The sequence below is a fragment of the Labrus bergylta genome, chromosome 12 (assembly GCF_963930695.1).
Source record: "Labrus bergylta chromosome 12, fLabBer1.1, whole genome shotgun sequence".
Classification (NCBI taxonomy): Eukaryota; Metazoa; Chordata; class Actinopteri; order Labriformes; family Labridae; genus Labrus; species Labrus bergylta.
This window is the reverse complement of record NC_089206.1, coordinates 14511763-14526508: the sequence shown is the minus strand read 5'-3', so window position 1 is coordinate 14526508 and position 14746 is coordinate 14511763. Positions and strand designations below refer to the sequence as shown.

Sequence of the window (14746 nt, the reverse complement as noted above, 5' to 3'; positions counted from 1 at the left end):
GTTTCAAAGAAGTCTTTGTTGGATTTGAGTCTGTTATTTCGTTTTGTTTTGTATTTCTTGTGGCCATTCTTGCCTTTATATGACTGCACTGCTGAAGACAGACAGAAAATGTTTGGAGGGGAGAGTGGAGGATGACATGCAGCAAAGGGCCGAGGTCTGATTCAAACCCACAATTTCTGTGATGAGGGCTACAGCCTCTCTACATGAGCCGTGCATCATCCACTAATCCAAACCGGCGCCCTGTTCTTTAAAGTTTAGCTGAAGAAGGGCCATTTGCCACAACCTACTAGCATGACACCAACATCATAAAGCTACACAATGGCTTTTGTGCCAAGTGTGAGTTTACCATTTATATCAAGACAAGAAAAATGTAATGTGGAAATCCAAGTGTAAAGTTTCATTCTATATCTTTTGCTGTTATATAATTGTGTCCTGTGTCTCATGCATACTGTTTGGACTGCTCTCAAGGAGACGTGCTGCTGCCCTAGCATATACCCTCTGCTTAGCTGTCACCAGACATGCTGTCACTCCAGCTTTGGCTCATCTAGAAGCCAGTCCGCTGGCTGTCACTGCCCTTCCCTCGGTCTGCATGTTCTTTTCATGTGCAGCTCACTCGTTGGCTCCTTTTCTTTATTCGATCGTGATTTGAAGGTGACCAAACATTTAAGGGCCCCACTAGTCATGTCTAATTTTGGTTATCAGTAAAAATGTAAACAAATCAATCAATTTTTATCTATATAGTACCAAATTAACATAACTGTTATTTCATGAAACCTAACATAAAGAGCAGCATGAGTATGGAAATAATTTCCTTTTAACAGGCAGAAACCTTGAAGATGCAGATTCATTGGTGGATAGCCATCTTTTATGAACGGTTGGGATGGAACATAAAAAAAGAAAATCCCTACACATTTTGAATTGGAGCAGTCTTGAGTCTGTCCAGGTCAGCAGCAAAATATCAGGAACTTTTTCGTTCCAACAATTCCGAATGCAATGACTGTAAGGTTTGATCCTTAGTTCTGTTCTGAATGTGTGTTTTTAAATTGATCACTTGGCAGAAGGATGAGGTTGCATGTTTTAGGGTTTCATTTATGCTGTTTTTTCCCCATCAAATCTGATCTGGACTTTGTGTGTCATATTTTTTACCTTTTAGAGCTTCTTCTATTATAAAAAAAAAAAACACAGAAAAACACAGGTATCAGCTTAACATGACTTGTATCAATCTATTTCTCTTATTTCTCAGACAGGGAAGTTTTTCGGAGAAGCAGAGGGAGCTGTAATGAGTAAGCTTCTGCAGATGGGCTCTTTCAAGAGGTAAGTCACCTGTTTGAAAGTGCATGTGTAAGTGTGTTAACGTCTTTATGCCAGCACAAGTACATGTACTTCACTTGTATGTATCCCTGTTATGACGCCAGTGTGGAAGTGCAAAATCCTGCAGTTTGTCGAAGTGTCCACTTGAGGCTGGCTGCAGAAGCACCACAATGCACATACTCACCCATTTAAAAAAAGCTGTTTTTTACAGTAGAAATAAACATGTTGACAGCCTGGTTCAAAAAAAGAAATAGCCTGTCTTAGCTCATGTCTCTATCAGCACACACTTTACAGCAGAGGCATTTTTTGATAACTCATCTACTGTGATTTTATGAAGAATACATATTATTCACAATACGGCTCGTAGCTGACCTGACTGAGGGGCTTTGTAGCTCTTTGTCAGGAGGCGTCAGCTCCAGCTCCTTAGCCTGATGTTAGGTTGACTAAAAATAGGTTAAGACAGCATTTCCAGCATGGCGACCGCCATCGACAGGCTTCCAAAGCCCCTTGCAGTTACAGATGAGTGAAGTCACTCAGGCTTCGTCCATTAATATTTACAGTCTATGGTGTAAATGTACAGTATGTGCATAACACCAGGAAGGTTACAGAATGAGAGCATGTCTCGTCTTGTGATGACAGCTCTTCACTTGGCCAATCCTGTTGAGCTATTCAGTGCTGAACTCCGACCCCTGGCTCAGCAGAGTTCTCCATTCGGGGATTACAGCAAATCTTTTCCTGAAATGAAAGCATTAGGAGAAACTCAAAGTCACACATGCACACAAAACACGCGCACACACACGCACACACACACACACACACATCTAGACACTTCACGCATACGCTGCAAGTCATAGAGCTGTGTCTCCTGGAAAATGCCATGAGCAGTGGGTGGAGCCTTTCTGCGATTAATTCGGAAATGTAACCCAGGAGAATATCTTTCCTTGAATTAGCAGAGATGCAGACACAGACAGACACAGATTGTAGTTTGACTGTGGAACTAGTACAATATATCATTTATGGAGTCTTTAGATAACCCGAGTGCAAGGTAAACTTTAAATTTGGAGTGCCCATAGGCTTACAGACCTATTTCCAACACCTTATTAGGACATTACCCAGAAGTCCCTGCTGCTGTTGGGAAGCGGGTAAGAACATTTTAAACGAATGTCTCAAAGCATAAAAATCACGGTGACAAATCATCGCACAAGCAGACAACTACGCCTGTTTATCAGAAGGATGGACTTCTAAAAGCTGACAGCAAATGCTTTCCCACTCATAAAAAACAAAGCAGCTCACAAGCTCTTTCACTGCATCTTTAAACTCGTGTGATGATGGATTGTTGAAAAATGAGCACAAAACATGATGAATGAAAAGTATTTCTCATGTCGATTAAGTAATAGAGCTTCTCGATCGTAACATGAATAAATCTGTCGTAACTCAGCGCCATCTCTGGGGAATTAATGCTCGTGACAACAGCATCGGTTTCTGTCATGATTAAAAAGAAATAGAGGCGGACTTTTTAAGTGCACCACTTAAAAGTCTAAATAAGCCGCCAGCGTGGATTTATGAGTCAGCATCGAGGTTGCAGATGAAGACAAATGCACACAAATTATTTTCTGTTTCTTTTGGATTATCCATCTTTATAAACGAGCAATTGAAAGAGAGATCAATAAAAAAAAAAAAAGATGTTATGCTCCCATGAAAAGAAAAACGAATGAATGGCTCTCTCACATGCCTATGCAGTAATCACACATCTGTGCAAACACACACACACACACACATACACACCCACACACAAATATGACATTGGTCTAAGTTTGCTGCTAACACCATTACTTGGCCCGGCTTAGCACTAATTGGTTCCTGGCGGTGTGTTGGAGCTATGTGTCACTGTTGCTGTGACTTGAGGTTTGAACATCGCCCAGAGCTGTGGATAGACTGAACCCACTCACACATCAAACACACACACACTCACACACACACACACACACACACACACTAAGTATCCTCAAGTATACAGGAACTTGTCCACAGGCCATGAGAGAGAGTGTCCAGTGTGTAGACGTCTGTGTGCGCAAGTGTGTGTTAGGAATCCCTTCAATAACCTCGCCCAGACAGAGCCAGACCTCACACCCTGAGGGTCCGCTAAGCCCTTAAATCCTCTGATATCCTCTCCAATATCCCCAAATCATCTACACTCACACACACACACCCACCTTCCTACATCGCTTTGAGGAACCTCAAGGGAAGCTCTCAGCTTTCACTTGCTTTCCCTTTCCCGTTCTTGCCACATCCATCCAATATATCATGCGCAGGTAAAGCAGCGGCTAAAGCAGAGGTGGGATCTGTCCTTCCTGCTCCCACACAGCTGTCAAGCAGACCCCGCAGGCTTGTAATAGAAGAGATAAAGTGTGAAACAGGACTTATCTCACCTTATCTGGGCTTTATCTTCACAATAAATGTATTACTTTTAAGCAGTTAAATAGATATGAAACATTCTCTCCTACTTTGCCTGACTCTATCTCTATTTGTGATCTGTGTCTCACACGCTGCACTCATGTTTCTATCTTTATCTACTCAGGGTCACTTTGTATGACTACCAGGCTCTGTGCTGGGTTTTTTCAGAAAGTAGTGATAGTGGACACACACTGTTGGATGTGAGTACTGCATTTTTGCTCACAAGAAAAATTAGCGTTATACAGTATTTGATGGGTTTTAGCATCTAAAAATGTACTCCCCCCCCTTTTCTTCCCCTTTTAGCCGTATTTTGCTGTGTTCACAGCTGTAAAGTGGATCCTGACTGAGCTTGTCATGTAAGACTTCTGTGTCCGTGTATGTGTCTTCTGTCTGTTTGTAAATAACACATCTATGTACTTTTCAGCACTCATATGTTGCCCATTTCTTCAGATGAGGTCGTGTTTGTTACTATATGTAAACTGCATGTTTGTTTACTAGTTCCTCCACATGTATGTCCACATGATCGTCAGTGATCATAAGCTGTAATGGCTACCTGATGTTTCCTGTGATGCCATGTTGTGGTTGCAGAGTCTGTCTGGGTGGTCTGTTACCACCACAGTGCATCATGGGAACACTGAGTTGTCAGTTCTAATTTTAAGGACTGGTTTTTTTTTTTGTGTCCCTGAGACATTAGTGATCTTTCTATTTATGTATATTGTTTTTAGTCTTTGCTTTTCTTCATTTGAGTTGAGATGAGATTATTAATCCTATATCATATCAGAGGGAAAATATGTAAGATTAGGTTTAAAAAACAAAACCTACAGCCATCACTATAGGAAAATATATTGTAAAAAAATGCAAATACTAAGCAATAGGGAAACAGTGTAGAGCCCTTGAAAGCATCATCTTCGTCATTTCACTGATTTCAGCTTTAACTTTGAAAATCCCACACTATCATTTGGATCATTTATTCAACAAACTGTCTTACCTGAAAAACTAAAAAAGAGGGCATCCGACCAAATCATCCGCACTCTCACAACATTTTTATGACAAGATAAGGAAATCAAAAGGACTATTTAACAAGGAGACTCTTTAACTGACATAAAAAACTTCCCACAGACTGAAGTGAAGAGAAGACTTGAGAGTATTTACCAAATTTACTTTAAAAACGTCAGATGGAGCTCCAGCTTGCGTGGTCTTAGTCAATATTTAACTGTCATTTCTTGAGAAAGCTTTTCACGATTTATTTCCTTGAAATACTTTGAGGCAGAAGAAGCAAATAAAGTAAGACAGAACTTATTTTTTCAGTCACTGAACTGTGACTAGGATAGGTGCCAATAAGCAAAGATTCTTATCTGTAAGCAAAGATTCATATCTGCGCCATGGTTTCTTTTGAAGCAGAATCCATCATCTGTTGTGTAAATAAACAGTTTGCCCAACTCGAGCCCTTGAGAGACGTGTATCCTGTATGGATAAATGTCTGGAATGCAGTGTAGAGTGTCGCAGTTTGTATTATATAATTGTATATTAGAGTGTGTTGGTATGATCGATTTCTTCTCCACGTTTAGATTCCTGGTGGAGTTTAACTTTTACAGCTGGTGGCACTCTGACCTCACAGCGAAAGGTAAGACACACTCTGCATGTTCTCTCTCTCTCTCTCTCTCTCTCTCTCTCTCTCTCTCTCTCTCTCTCCTCTCCTGCATTCATGAAATATACAGCCTATATTGTTATTGTCAAAATAAACAAAAAAAGTTTATTTATATTACAAATAAGAAAATGATTTGTGCATGCACTCACGGCTGTTTCATATGAACTGTAAGAGCTGCTCAAATGGCCTGCCGTGTTTTATTGGAATGTCCGCAGAAGTTGAAAATACTTTGTAGCTTGTGGGTTGTATGAGACGCATAAAGTGCTCCGTAATGAACATCCTGAAAAATGTTCCACAGCAAAAACTTATAATACATCTAGAAGTTGAATCAGGATTATCATTCGTAATGTACTGTTCATTTGCTTAATTTGGGAAGTTTGTTTGCACTTTCTGTAGGATTAGAAGCATTCTGGAATCGAATTATGTGAGCAAATTAATTTTTACATCTTAACAGTCATTTATCTGCAGCAGCATCCATTACAGGATTTTTTAACATATGAAATGGGTCCATGTCGTTCTGTTTTACTTAAAAACTACTACTACTACTTAAAAAAAATAAGAATGTGTTATTTACTTAACCTATTTGTTTTTTTGCCTAAACGTTATATCCAGGACAACGGTTCAGTATTGTGTTGTTTTTGTGATTGTTGTTGCTCTAAATATCTTATTCATACAAAGGGGACCATTCTTTTCATTGGATGTCTACGCTACTTGAATTTTTTTATTTCTGTCTCAAAAGAAGAATCCAAAAATGAAAACGGACGCTGACCAACACTCTGTTTTTCATCCTTCTGCTTGAGCTCATTTCATACAGAATAAACAACCAGTGTCCTCAGCACTGACCTCCTCTCTCTCTCTCTCTCTCTCTCTCCTCACCCTCTCCCCTCCACTTCCTCTGAGTCAGTGTGACCACTGCTGGAAAAACAGAATAAAGACACACAATCCAAAACCTAAAAGTAAAAATGGCAGAACATGAGATTACCTCAAGTGACCTCAGTGTGTGTGTGTGTGTGTGTGTGTGTGTGTGTGTGTGTGTGTGTGTGTGTGTGTGTGTGTGTGTGTGTGTGTGTGTGTGTGTGTGTGTGTGTGTGTGTGTGTGTGTGTGTGTGTGTGTGTGTGTGTGTGTGTGTGTGTGTGTGTTCGTGTGTGTGTGTGTGTGTGTCCAGAGGGGGTTATATACTTGATGTTTTTATGATCTGTAGGGATGTGTGTCATATTGGTGGTGGTTAGAAGTAATATCCGCTTTGTAACAGGAGAAAAAAGTCCTCCGTCTCTCTCTATTTTCTTTCTCTTCTCTTCTTCTCTGGTTTTGTGTCTTTCCTTTGTTGTTCTGTCTCACTTTCTTCCACAATTGCACGCACATTCTCACATTTTTAAAGCCAAGCTATGCATTCTGTGTTTCCTCGCGCTTTATTGAGTGCTGGATACTGTTCGCCCATTTGAAATTAAAGCCTCACCAAGTAGCATCACAATTTAGTATTCATTTTAGCCAAAACTAATATGAAAATATTTTGTACGAGAGCTTAGAGAGAGAAAAGAACCGCAAAATGAAAGTCTATAAAATGTTTTCCTTGCGCACTCTTATCCAGAACGAAGTGAAGCTGGGCATCGCTGCTCGCCAAGCATTCGAGACAATTTCACAGCCGGCTGGCCTCAGGTCTTAGCAGCACTTTCTCTATCTTTTTTTACAATAGAGACACAGGCCTGTGACACTCTGCTGAAACACCCCAATTTAGCAGTCCGTAACCCAATCTACACAGCCTCTCGAGTTGAACTAATCCCAGGCATTTATACATGTAGGCTGTGTAACTAACTGGCATGCATATTTACGTCTGCACATTTAATTTTTTTTTTCACACAATAATGCCACACTGCTGAACACCAGTAATTAAAACACTCCATTCAAATCCCTCACATAATCCCCCCGTCTGAAGAAAACTAGGTGTGAGGTAAAATATTTGCTTATAAAACAAGTGCTTCTTTTTTATGTGCTTATTTATATTATGCTAATTTAAATACATAAGCTGCTTTTTTTTAAAGAATGCATTAAATCATGTTGGCAAATATATATGATTTTTTTTTATATACAGTATATATATATATACTGCAGTGATGTCAGAAACCTCTGGGTGGCAGGAGAGTTCAAGCTATGCTGCATAAAATGCCAGCCTAGAATTATACTAGAAATGTGTCCCAAAGTGAGAGGCAGCTCTGGTTCTGAAAAGCTGCTTTATTTCAGACTTGTATATTTGCAAGGATGTGGTATGTTTGCTTACTTATCTCTTTGCAAAGCTATTTTGAACATGTATTTGACTATGACATGGATGTTCCATCGCTTTCTCACTCAATTTATTTTTCTCTTGCTCTGTTTCTATCTCTCTTTCTCTCTGCCCATCTCTCTCTCTCTCTCTCTCTCTCTCTCTCTCTGTCCATCACTCTCTCCCTCCTACTGTCTCTCTTTCTCTCTATCTCTCTCTTTCCATCTCTCCAGCTCAGAGGATGGGTCGGTCCATGCAGGTACCGTGTGACACAGAGTACCCAGCCTTCATCTCAGAGAGAACCATCAAAGAGAACACCGGCAACCTTGACTGTGATGGATGTATCAAGTATGACAAACACACACACGCTACATAAAACACATGTGAACACACGTCAAAAACATGCAAACTGTCGAAACGTCTACTTTTGAATGAAACACATCGGAGATCCCTGTAAAATTAAGCAAAACAATTAAAAAATAAATAAGCCTGTTAGCTCTCATCCCGGAAGGATATTCTTATCTGCATAATCCCGGATAATGGGAAACACATTGAAATCATTTGTTGTCTGTTGAAGACACTTCTATCCTGGCAGTGCATTAGGAACACACACACACACACAAAGACACACAGACACACAGACACACACACACTCTCTACTGTGGCAGTTTGAAATACGAGGCATTTAGATGAGGGAGAGAGGTGAAAAAAAAGGCTTCCTTTAAAAATGGGAAAATGAGTGTGGTCCCCATTAACAATTTGGGCTTTTCTGTCAGGCAATTGTGGGGTGTTCTCTGGATCCCTCCGTAGGGCCCTTCATTGCTCCCAGCTGTGGAGCTGCCAGGGAAGCTCAGAATTGTGTGTGTGTGTGTGTGTGTGTGTGTGTGTGTGTGTGTGTGTGTGTGTGTGTGTGTGTGTGTGTGTGTGTGTGTGTGTGTGTGTGTGTGTGTGTGTGTGTGTGTGTGTGTGTGTGTGTGTGTGTGTGTGTGTGTGTGTGTGTGTGTGTGTGTGTGGTCAGCAGGGTAACCACTGCCCTGGGTGCTAGGAGTAGAATGTGGTTGGGGATTCATTCAGACCCCCATCAAACACACACACACAAGCTGTTTCTTACACACACACACACACACACACACACACACACACACACACACACACACACACACACACACAAGCTGTTTCTTACACACTCACAGCACACACACTCACAGCACACACACACACACACACACACACACACACACACACACACACACACACACACACACACAACAAAAGAGCTCGCTTTAGAGAAGAATGGACTCATCCTCAATGATGACACCAGCGCTGGGATTAGCGGACAGGGCTGCGTGCTCTGAGCAACATGTCTTCAAATAAATCTTTTTTAGAGCACAATGAATTCAACAAAGTGAAATGGAGCTTTTATTTGGGGTATATGGAATTTTATTGCTCATATTAGTAATAGAGGATATTGGTGATAAACATCTGTTTCACATTACAGGCAGACTGAGGCCTTCTCCCATATTTTCATCAGGAAACGTGTGTATGTTTTTATGCTTTAGGAAACAAAAACCCTTAGCTCTTGCCTTTTAAACCTGTCTTTACTGTACTATGACTATGTGTGTGCATGATGTCCTTATTTGTGTTTGTCCATTACTTCCTGATGGGTTCGACTGAGTGTCAGAGCACAAGAAACAATGAACTTATATATATCATATATAATGGCTTAAGTGCTCCTATAGAATGACTCAACCTCCATTTATGCCCTGCCAGCTTCTCCCCGCTGTAACATGAGATTTAGGACAAAGACTGTGTCACGTCTCGAACCAGAAAGGTCTTCAAGGGGACTATTAGCCACAATACTCACAGCCATATATCTTCAGACTCCAAACACTCCTTCATTACGCTCTGGGCCATCCCGAAAGAGAGAGGTTCAAAGCTGCAGTGAGCTACAGCCTCAGAGCGGCAGTCAGACGGTTAGACATGGTTTCATCTGTTAGAGATGCTTAAAATGCATCTGTGTCTCTATGTGAATGACAAGAATAATGCTACATAGCAAAAGCTTATGATTCGTGTTCCCGGCACAAGTATTCAAAAAGATTTGAATGCATTTTGCTCAGCATATAAGAAAATAAAGTAAAAGAATGTATATCATATTGCGATCTTTATTTAACAAGCTTTTTATGTGTACTTCATGATTTAGATGAATGTTATGCTAATATAAGTTTGCATTTTGACATTCAAAAGTGTATTGAATTACAATTATTTTAAGTTTTGAATTGAACTTCTCTCCGTGAGCCGTCGGCTTTCAACATTTCTTTGGTTACAAATACTACATTTCACGTTCATATTTTGATCTCCTTTTTTCAGTTTCTTAAACTTCTCTTTGACCATGTCACTCAACCTGTACAATCATTTGTTACACGCTCTCAGTTATATTTTGTAACAGGCTACAAGGCGCTACAAAACCTAAAATTCATCATATAATCTCTTCTAATATCCTGCTGAGCATGCTTTATATTGGAATCATATAAAAGTGTCAGAAAGTCTAAAAAAAAAGAGAGTTCTGGGATCATGCTGCTCGTTTCCCTCAAGAGTAATGAGAGAAATGGAAAAAGAATGACAGCATTGCTCTCAAAAGCCGCAAGTCTGTTTGTTGAGGTTTCACTGGGGCAATCTCAGCTCAATGAATTAGTAATTGTTAAATAACACTCAGTAATTATTGGTCAAATTTCCCAATTCTGATGACAGATTTTTAAAAAACCATCCAATGCGTGCAGCTCGGGTTATGGTTAGTTATGCAATGATTAAATCATAGGGAAAATGTGAAGATTCTGTACACGACCGACAGAAATATTACACTTTACCAAAACTGAGCGCAGAGTGTTTCGATAGATTCACGTTGCTGCTGATTTTCATCAAAAAGCAAGGAACGTGTAATGCATAATGGGATGTGAAATATTCTCATTAAAATGAGCGTCAGAAGAGCTGACACTGGATGTGTAAGACTTTTTACTTCATGATAAGAAATTGCTGATAAGCTGCGCTAGTTTCCATCATCTCCAGCTAAAGATCGTGCGATGTGTTTTGACAGGACTTTTACAGGATGACACATTCTTTTGTCTATGCTGAACATGAATCTAACTCTTGATTTATTTCTTCTTTTAATGCCAAGTCTCTCCCTCTCTGTCTCTGTCTCTCTCTGCGGATTGCTCTTTTTCATTTCCTTCTTCCATATTTTGAATGTTTATGAAATAAATTTGGATGTCCTAGTTGTCAGTTGCTTGGTGGGTTAGCTGGCCACCTGAAGCCTCAGCATCAGGACACTATGTCAAGAAGAAAGCACGGTGTTGGCCATCTGTGTGTTTGTGAGCGAGAGAGAGAGAGAGAGAGTATGCTTAAATGTCTCTGTCTTTGAGTCCAAGTGTGCATGTATGTGCAGTGTAGTGCTCCCTTTCCCAGCACCGGGTATGTTCAAGGCCAGCAGCTGTGCTGTCAGGATGTGTTTAAGTCTTTGCTCCTAGAACACTTGCTCTGCTTTCTATCAGCAGGCTGAGCTGGGCCGGCGCTGTGCAGGGGTGAGCACGGATTATTAAACATCAGCAGATACTAATTCACTCTGATTGGAACTGGCTTGGCTTATTTGCTGGTCTGGTTTGGTTGGGTTTGGTTGGTCACAGTGGGATGTGTGTATTAGAGTGCAGTGTGTTGGTGCTACACAGGGATTGGAGGCTGCTTGTGGTTACATTAAATTGGTCATAATATTGAATTAGTAAGTACTGAGATGTTCCTGTAGGTCTGTTTTGCTCTATCAGGTCTCCTGCTCTGCCTCACAAAACTTGAGTGTGGGTGTGTGTAGTATTTCTGCATGTGTGTGTGTTCATGCAATCACACATGCGTGTTCTCATACATGTCTGATAAATCTCTCACATTGAACTCGATAAATCTCCCAGCTGCCGCAGAGGAGAGGGAGGCAGAGGAGCAAGAGATAAAGAAAGAAAGGGTGACAGAAAGAAGAGATCATCTTTACGGCCTCTCTTATTCATAAAGCCTATCCTCGCTCGTAAATCACTGGCCAGGAGGCCGAGGCGAGCCCTGATCTCTTAGGCCAGTAAAACACAGTCATGGGAAGCTGTGAGCACAAAAGTGTGGTTCCCATTTGTCTTCCTTTGGATTGTTTTATATCCGGCAACACTTCATTGGCGCTCGCTTTGGATGGGATAAAACAAAGACAAAAGAGAAGGAAGAAGAAGGAATGAGTAAGAGGGCTGAGTCAGAAAAGATAGTGTGTATATTTAACGTCTGTGTGTTGCCGTGAGTCTGTCTTTTTATGTTTATTGACAGCTGGCAACGAGACAAGTCATCTTCTTGACATGCATCTCCTTTTCCGCCGGGGGAGAATGTGAACACTCATAACACAAATCCTCTGACACACAAGCAAATTCACATCATACCCATGTGCCTTGTCTGCTCGCCAATGCAACTCTCAAAGCTCCTTCTTCCTTCCTCATCTTCTTTTTCATCTGTTTCTGGCTGTCTTTGCTGTGATTGGCAGGTCCTTTGTGATCCAGCAGATCCCCAGCAGTAATCTCTTCATGGTGGTGGTGGACAACAAGTGCGACTGCAGCATGTTCGAGCCAATCACCATGGACCCCATCGAAATCATGTATATCCTTCACAGGCCAAAGACTTGAGAAGTGCGGGTGACTTTGATAAAGAGGGTGTACATTTGTATTTCTTTGTATCCTGATTGATAGGAAATGACGCCAGAATTAACTGGATTCAACAGAGGGGCTAAACAGGCATAATTACAACAGCTCCATTTTTTTATGGATGCAGAATTTTAAGGGAAATAAATGAAAGCATAAGTAAAGAAATTTTGTTTTTTTTAGGGCAACATCAATGTGTTTTACAGCTGGTGTGTTGCAGGCTTTTCACCCCACTGAGAAAAATAACACTAATACCTTATTATGCTATTTTATTTGGATAAGCCTACTCTCTTTCATGGAGCCAGTGTGTGTCTAGCAATGATAACAAGATGTAAATAGCATGGGGCATGGGGCATGGGGCAAGCTTTGTGGAGTTTGTTTGCCCTCTACCCCCTCAGAGGAGACTGTTGTGAGGGATAAAATCTGAAGCCAAAGCTTTGAGACAGATCTCTACCAGAGGTCTGTCTCACAGCGATGTATGTGTGTGTGTGTGTGTGTGTGTGTGTGTGTGCTTGGACTGTGTTACACAACATCCTTCTCTGTGATGTGATTCTGATCAATAGCAGACACAGCTCCGACTACAGTCAAACTCAAAAAGAGCTTAGCGCGTCACCACACCACATACACGAGCGAGTTCCTTCTGCAATGTGTGTTTCCCTGAAACTTTATACAGTACAGTCATGCTGTATATACATGTCTGCCACTGTTTATTTTGTTGCAGAGTGCTTACTGTAGAATAAAGCCATGCCATTCTGTTGCTATGCAACAGAGAAAATCCATCAAACAAAGGCTCTGGGTCTGATTTCTTTGTCCTGCATGCTGAGCCCAAAAGTATTACTGTATCCATAAGAAGCTCTATCATCAGTGCACCTTTAAAACATGCATGCCTTTCCATTATAAACACTGAAATACAGTTCAGTGGGAAAACACTCTGCAGAGGGTACACATTGTCTATTGTTGCCTTAACTTCAGCTGCACATAATGAATCTCTCAAGTGCGAGAGGTTGAAGATGCAAAAGGACAGGAGGCGCCCGGATTCCTGTCACCCTTTTCACCCAGAGGTAACTGCTCCATGAAAAAACATACACACACAGAGATCAGTCACTTTTAAATTACTTTCTTACTTACTTACAAAATATTTCTTCTTTGTTGTTTTATTTGTTTCTCCAAATCTCTCCCCCCTCCCTCTGCAGGAGAACTCCATGGAGTGTGGAGGAGCTGCAGGTCTCTCCTCGTCTCTTGTTGCAACACTGCTGTGCATCCTCCTCAGTCTTTTCTCCAGGTGACCAGAGCTAGCCACGCCTCTCCATCCAAGACTTGACTTGGATCGGCTTGGCTCGGAACGCAAAAGAACAGCAGCGATGCCACAGAAAAAATCACTCATGCCCCTTTTTAAATTGCGCCCAATTCCAACTCACCACCTACAAAGGCCCACGCCCTGAGGAACCCCTCTCAGCAGGCACTTATTTGAAAGGATTGAAAATGGATAGCTGTTTAAATAGTGATCATAAAGGTGCTTTAGCAATATCACAGAAGCTGCACAGAGAGGTTTTTCGGGGGCGAAACAAAGCTTTTAGGAAGTAATAATGCTTACAATGCACATCGTAGCTTATAAACTGCACAGGTGAGCCTCACACCACTATGTTCAGTACTTTCAGGTAGCAGCTAAGGGCCGCGGTCCGTAGCTGGGCTTGGAACTGGGCATTAGAGCCACGTAACACCAACTTGTGGAGAGAGACAGGTGCACCTCCCCCCTGGCCAACTCTGATGGCTTTTTATGGACAATAATGTTTCTGAGGGGAAAAAAAATACTGAAGACGATTAAATGTGGGCCAGGGTTGTAAAGAAATGTTTGTCTAATGATCTTTTTTTCATGATGAGAAAAAAGATGAGTCTATATATATATCTATATATAGATATATATATAGAGAGAGATTTAAAAAAAAAAGTTTATTTATGATTTGCAAGTGATCTCCATAAACTGTGACTATGAGATTTTGAGTCCTCTGACGTGAGTGGTTGTTAATTTTTGAGCTTTGCCTTATTGAAGAATATTGGTCCTGTTTGTGTACTTTTGAAATAAAATGATGTTGAAAATGAATGCTGTTTTTTTAAGGCTTTTAGTGAAGAACAATGGACTTAATATGGAGAAAAAGTTCTCATCTCAATAGCCTGTTCTATTGTTTTTGGCAGTTCTGACTGATAATTACACTTTCTCTTCTTATTGGTTGTCTGTCGGGAACTGTTTGGCTGTTGAGCTCCACATAAGCAAAGATGTGGAACACTACGTGTGTGAATCTTGTGTTTCGTTTCTTCTGTCATTCATGAAAGCCTTTTCCCCCCACGGGGCCTATCCCCCATACAAAGAG

The 14746-nt window shown here is 41.0% G+C and overlaps 1 protein-coding gene across 2 annotated transcripts in view; it reads left to right on the top strand.

The window, feature by feature from the left end:
* The window catches only part of cacna2d3a (calcium channel, voltage-dependent, alpha 2/delta subunit 3a), a 111222-nt gene extending 96996 nt beyond the window's left edge, over nt 1-14226 (top strand). For both annotated transcript variants that reach the window (XM_065961092.1, XM_065961093.1), the window contains 8 exons: nt 1244-1314; nt 3890-3965; nt 4069-4121; nt 5334-5389; nt 7905-8019; nt 12224-12339; nt 13359-13438; nt 13571-14226. In XM_065961092.1, coding sequence (XP_065817164.1) covers nt 1244-1314; nt 3890-3965; nt 4069-4121; nt 5334-5389; nt 7905-8019; nt 12224-12339; nt 13359-13438; nt 13571-13663 — 660 coding nt within the window. In that variant the 3' untranslated portion in view covers nt 13664-14226. The remainder of the gene's footprint in view (nt 1-1243; nt 1315-3889; nt 3966-4068; nt 4122-5333; nt 5390-7904; nt 8020-12223; nt 12340-13358; nt 13439-13570) is intronic.
* Nucleotides 14227-14746: the final 520 nt, after the last annotated feature.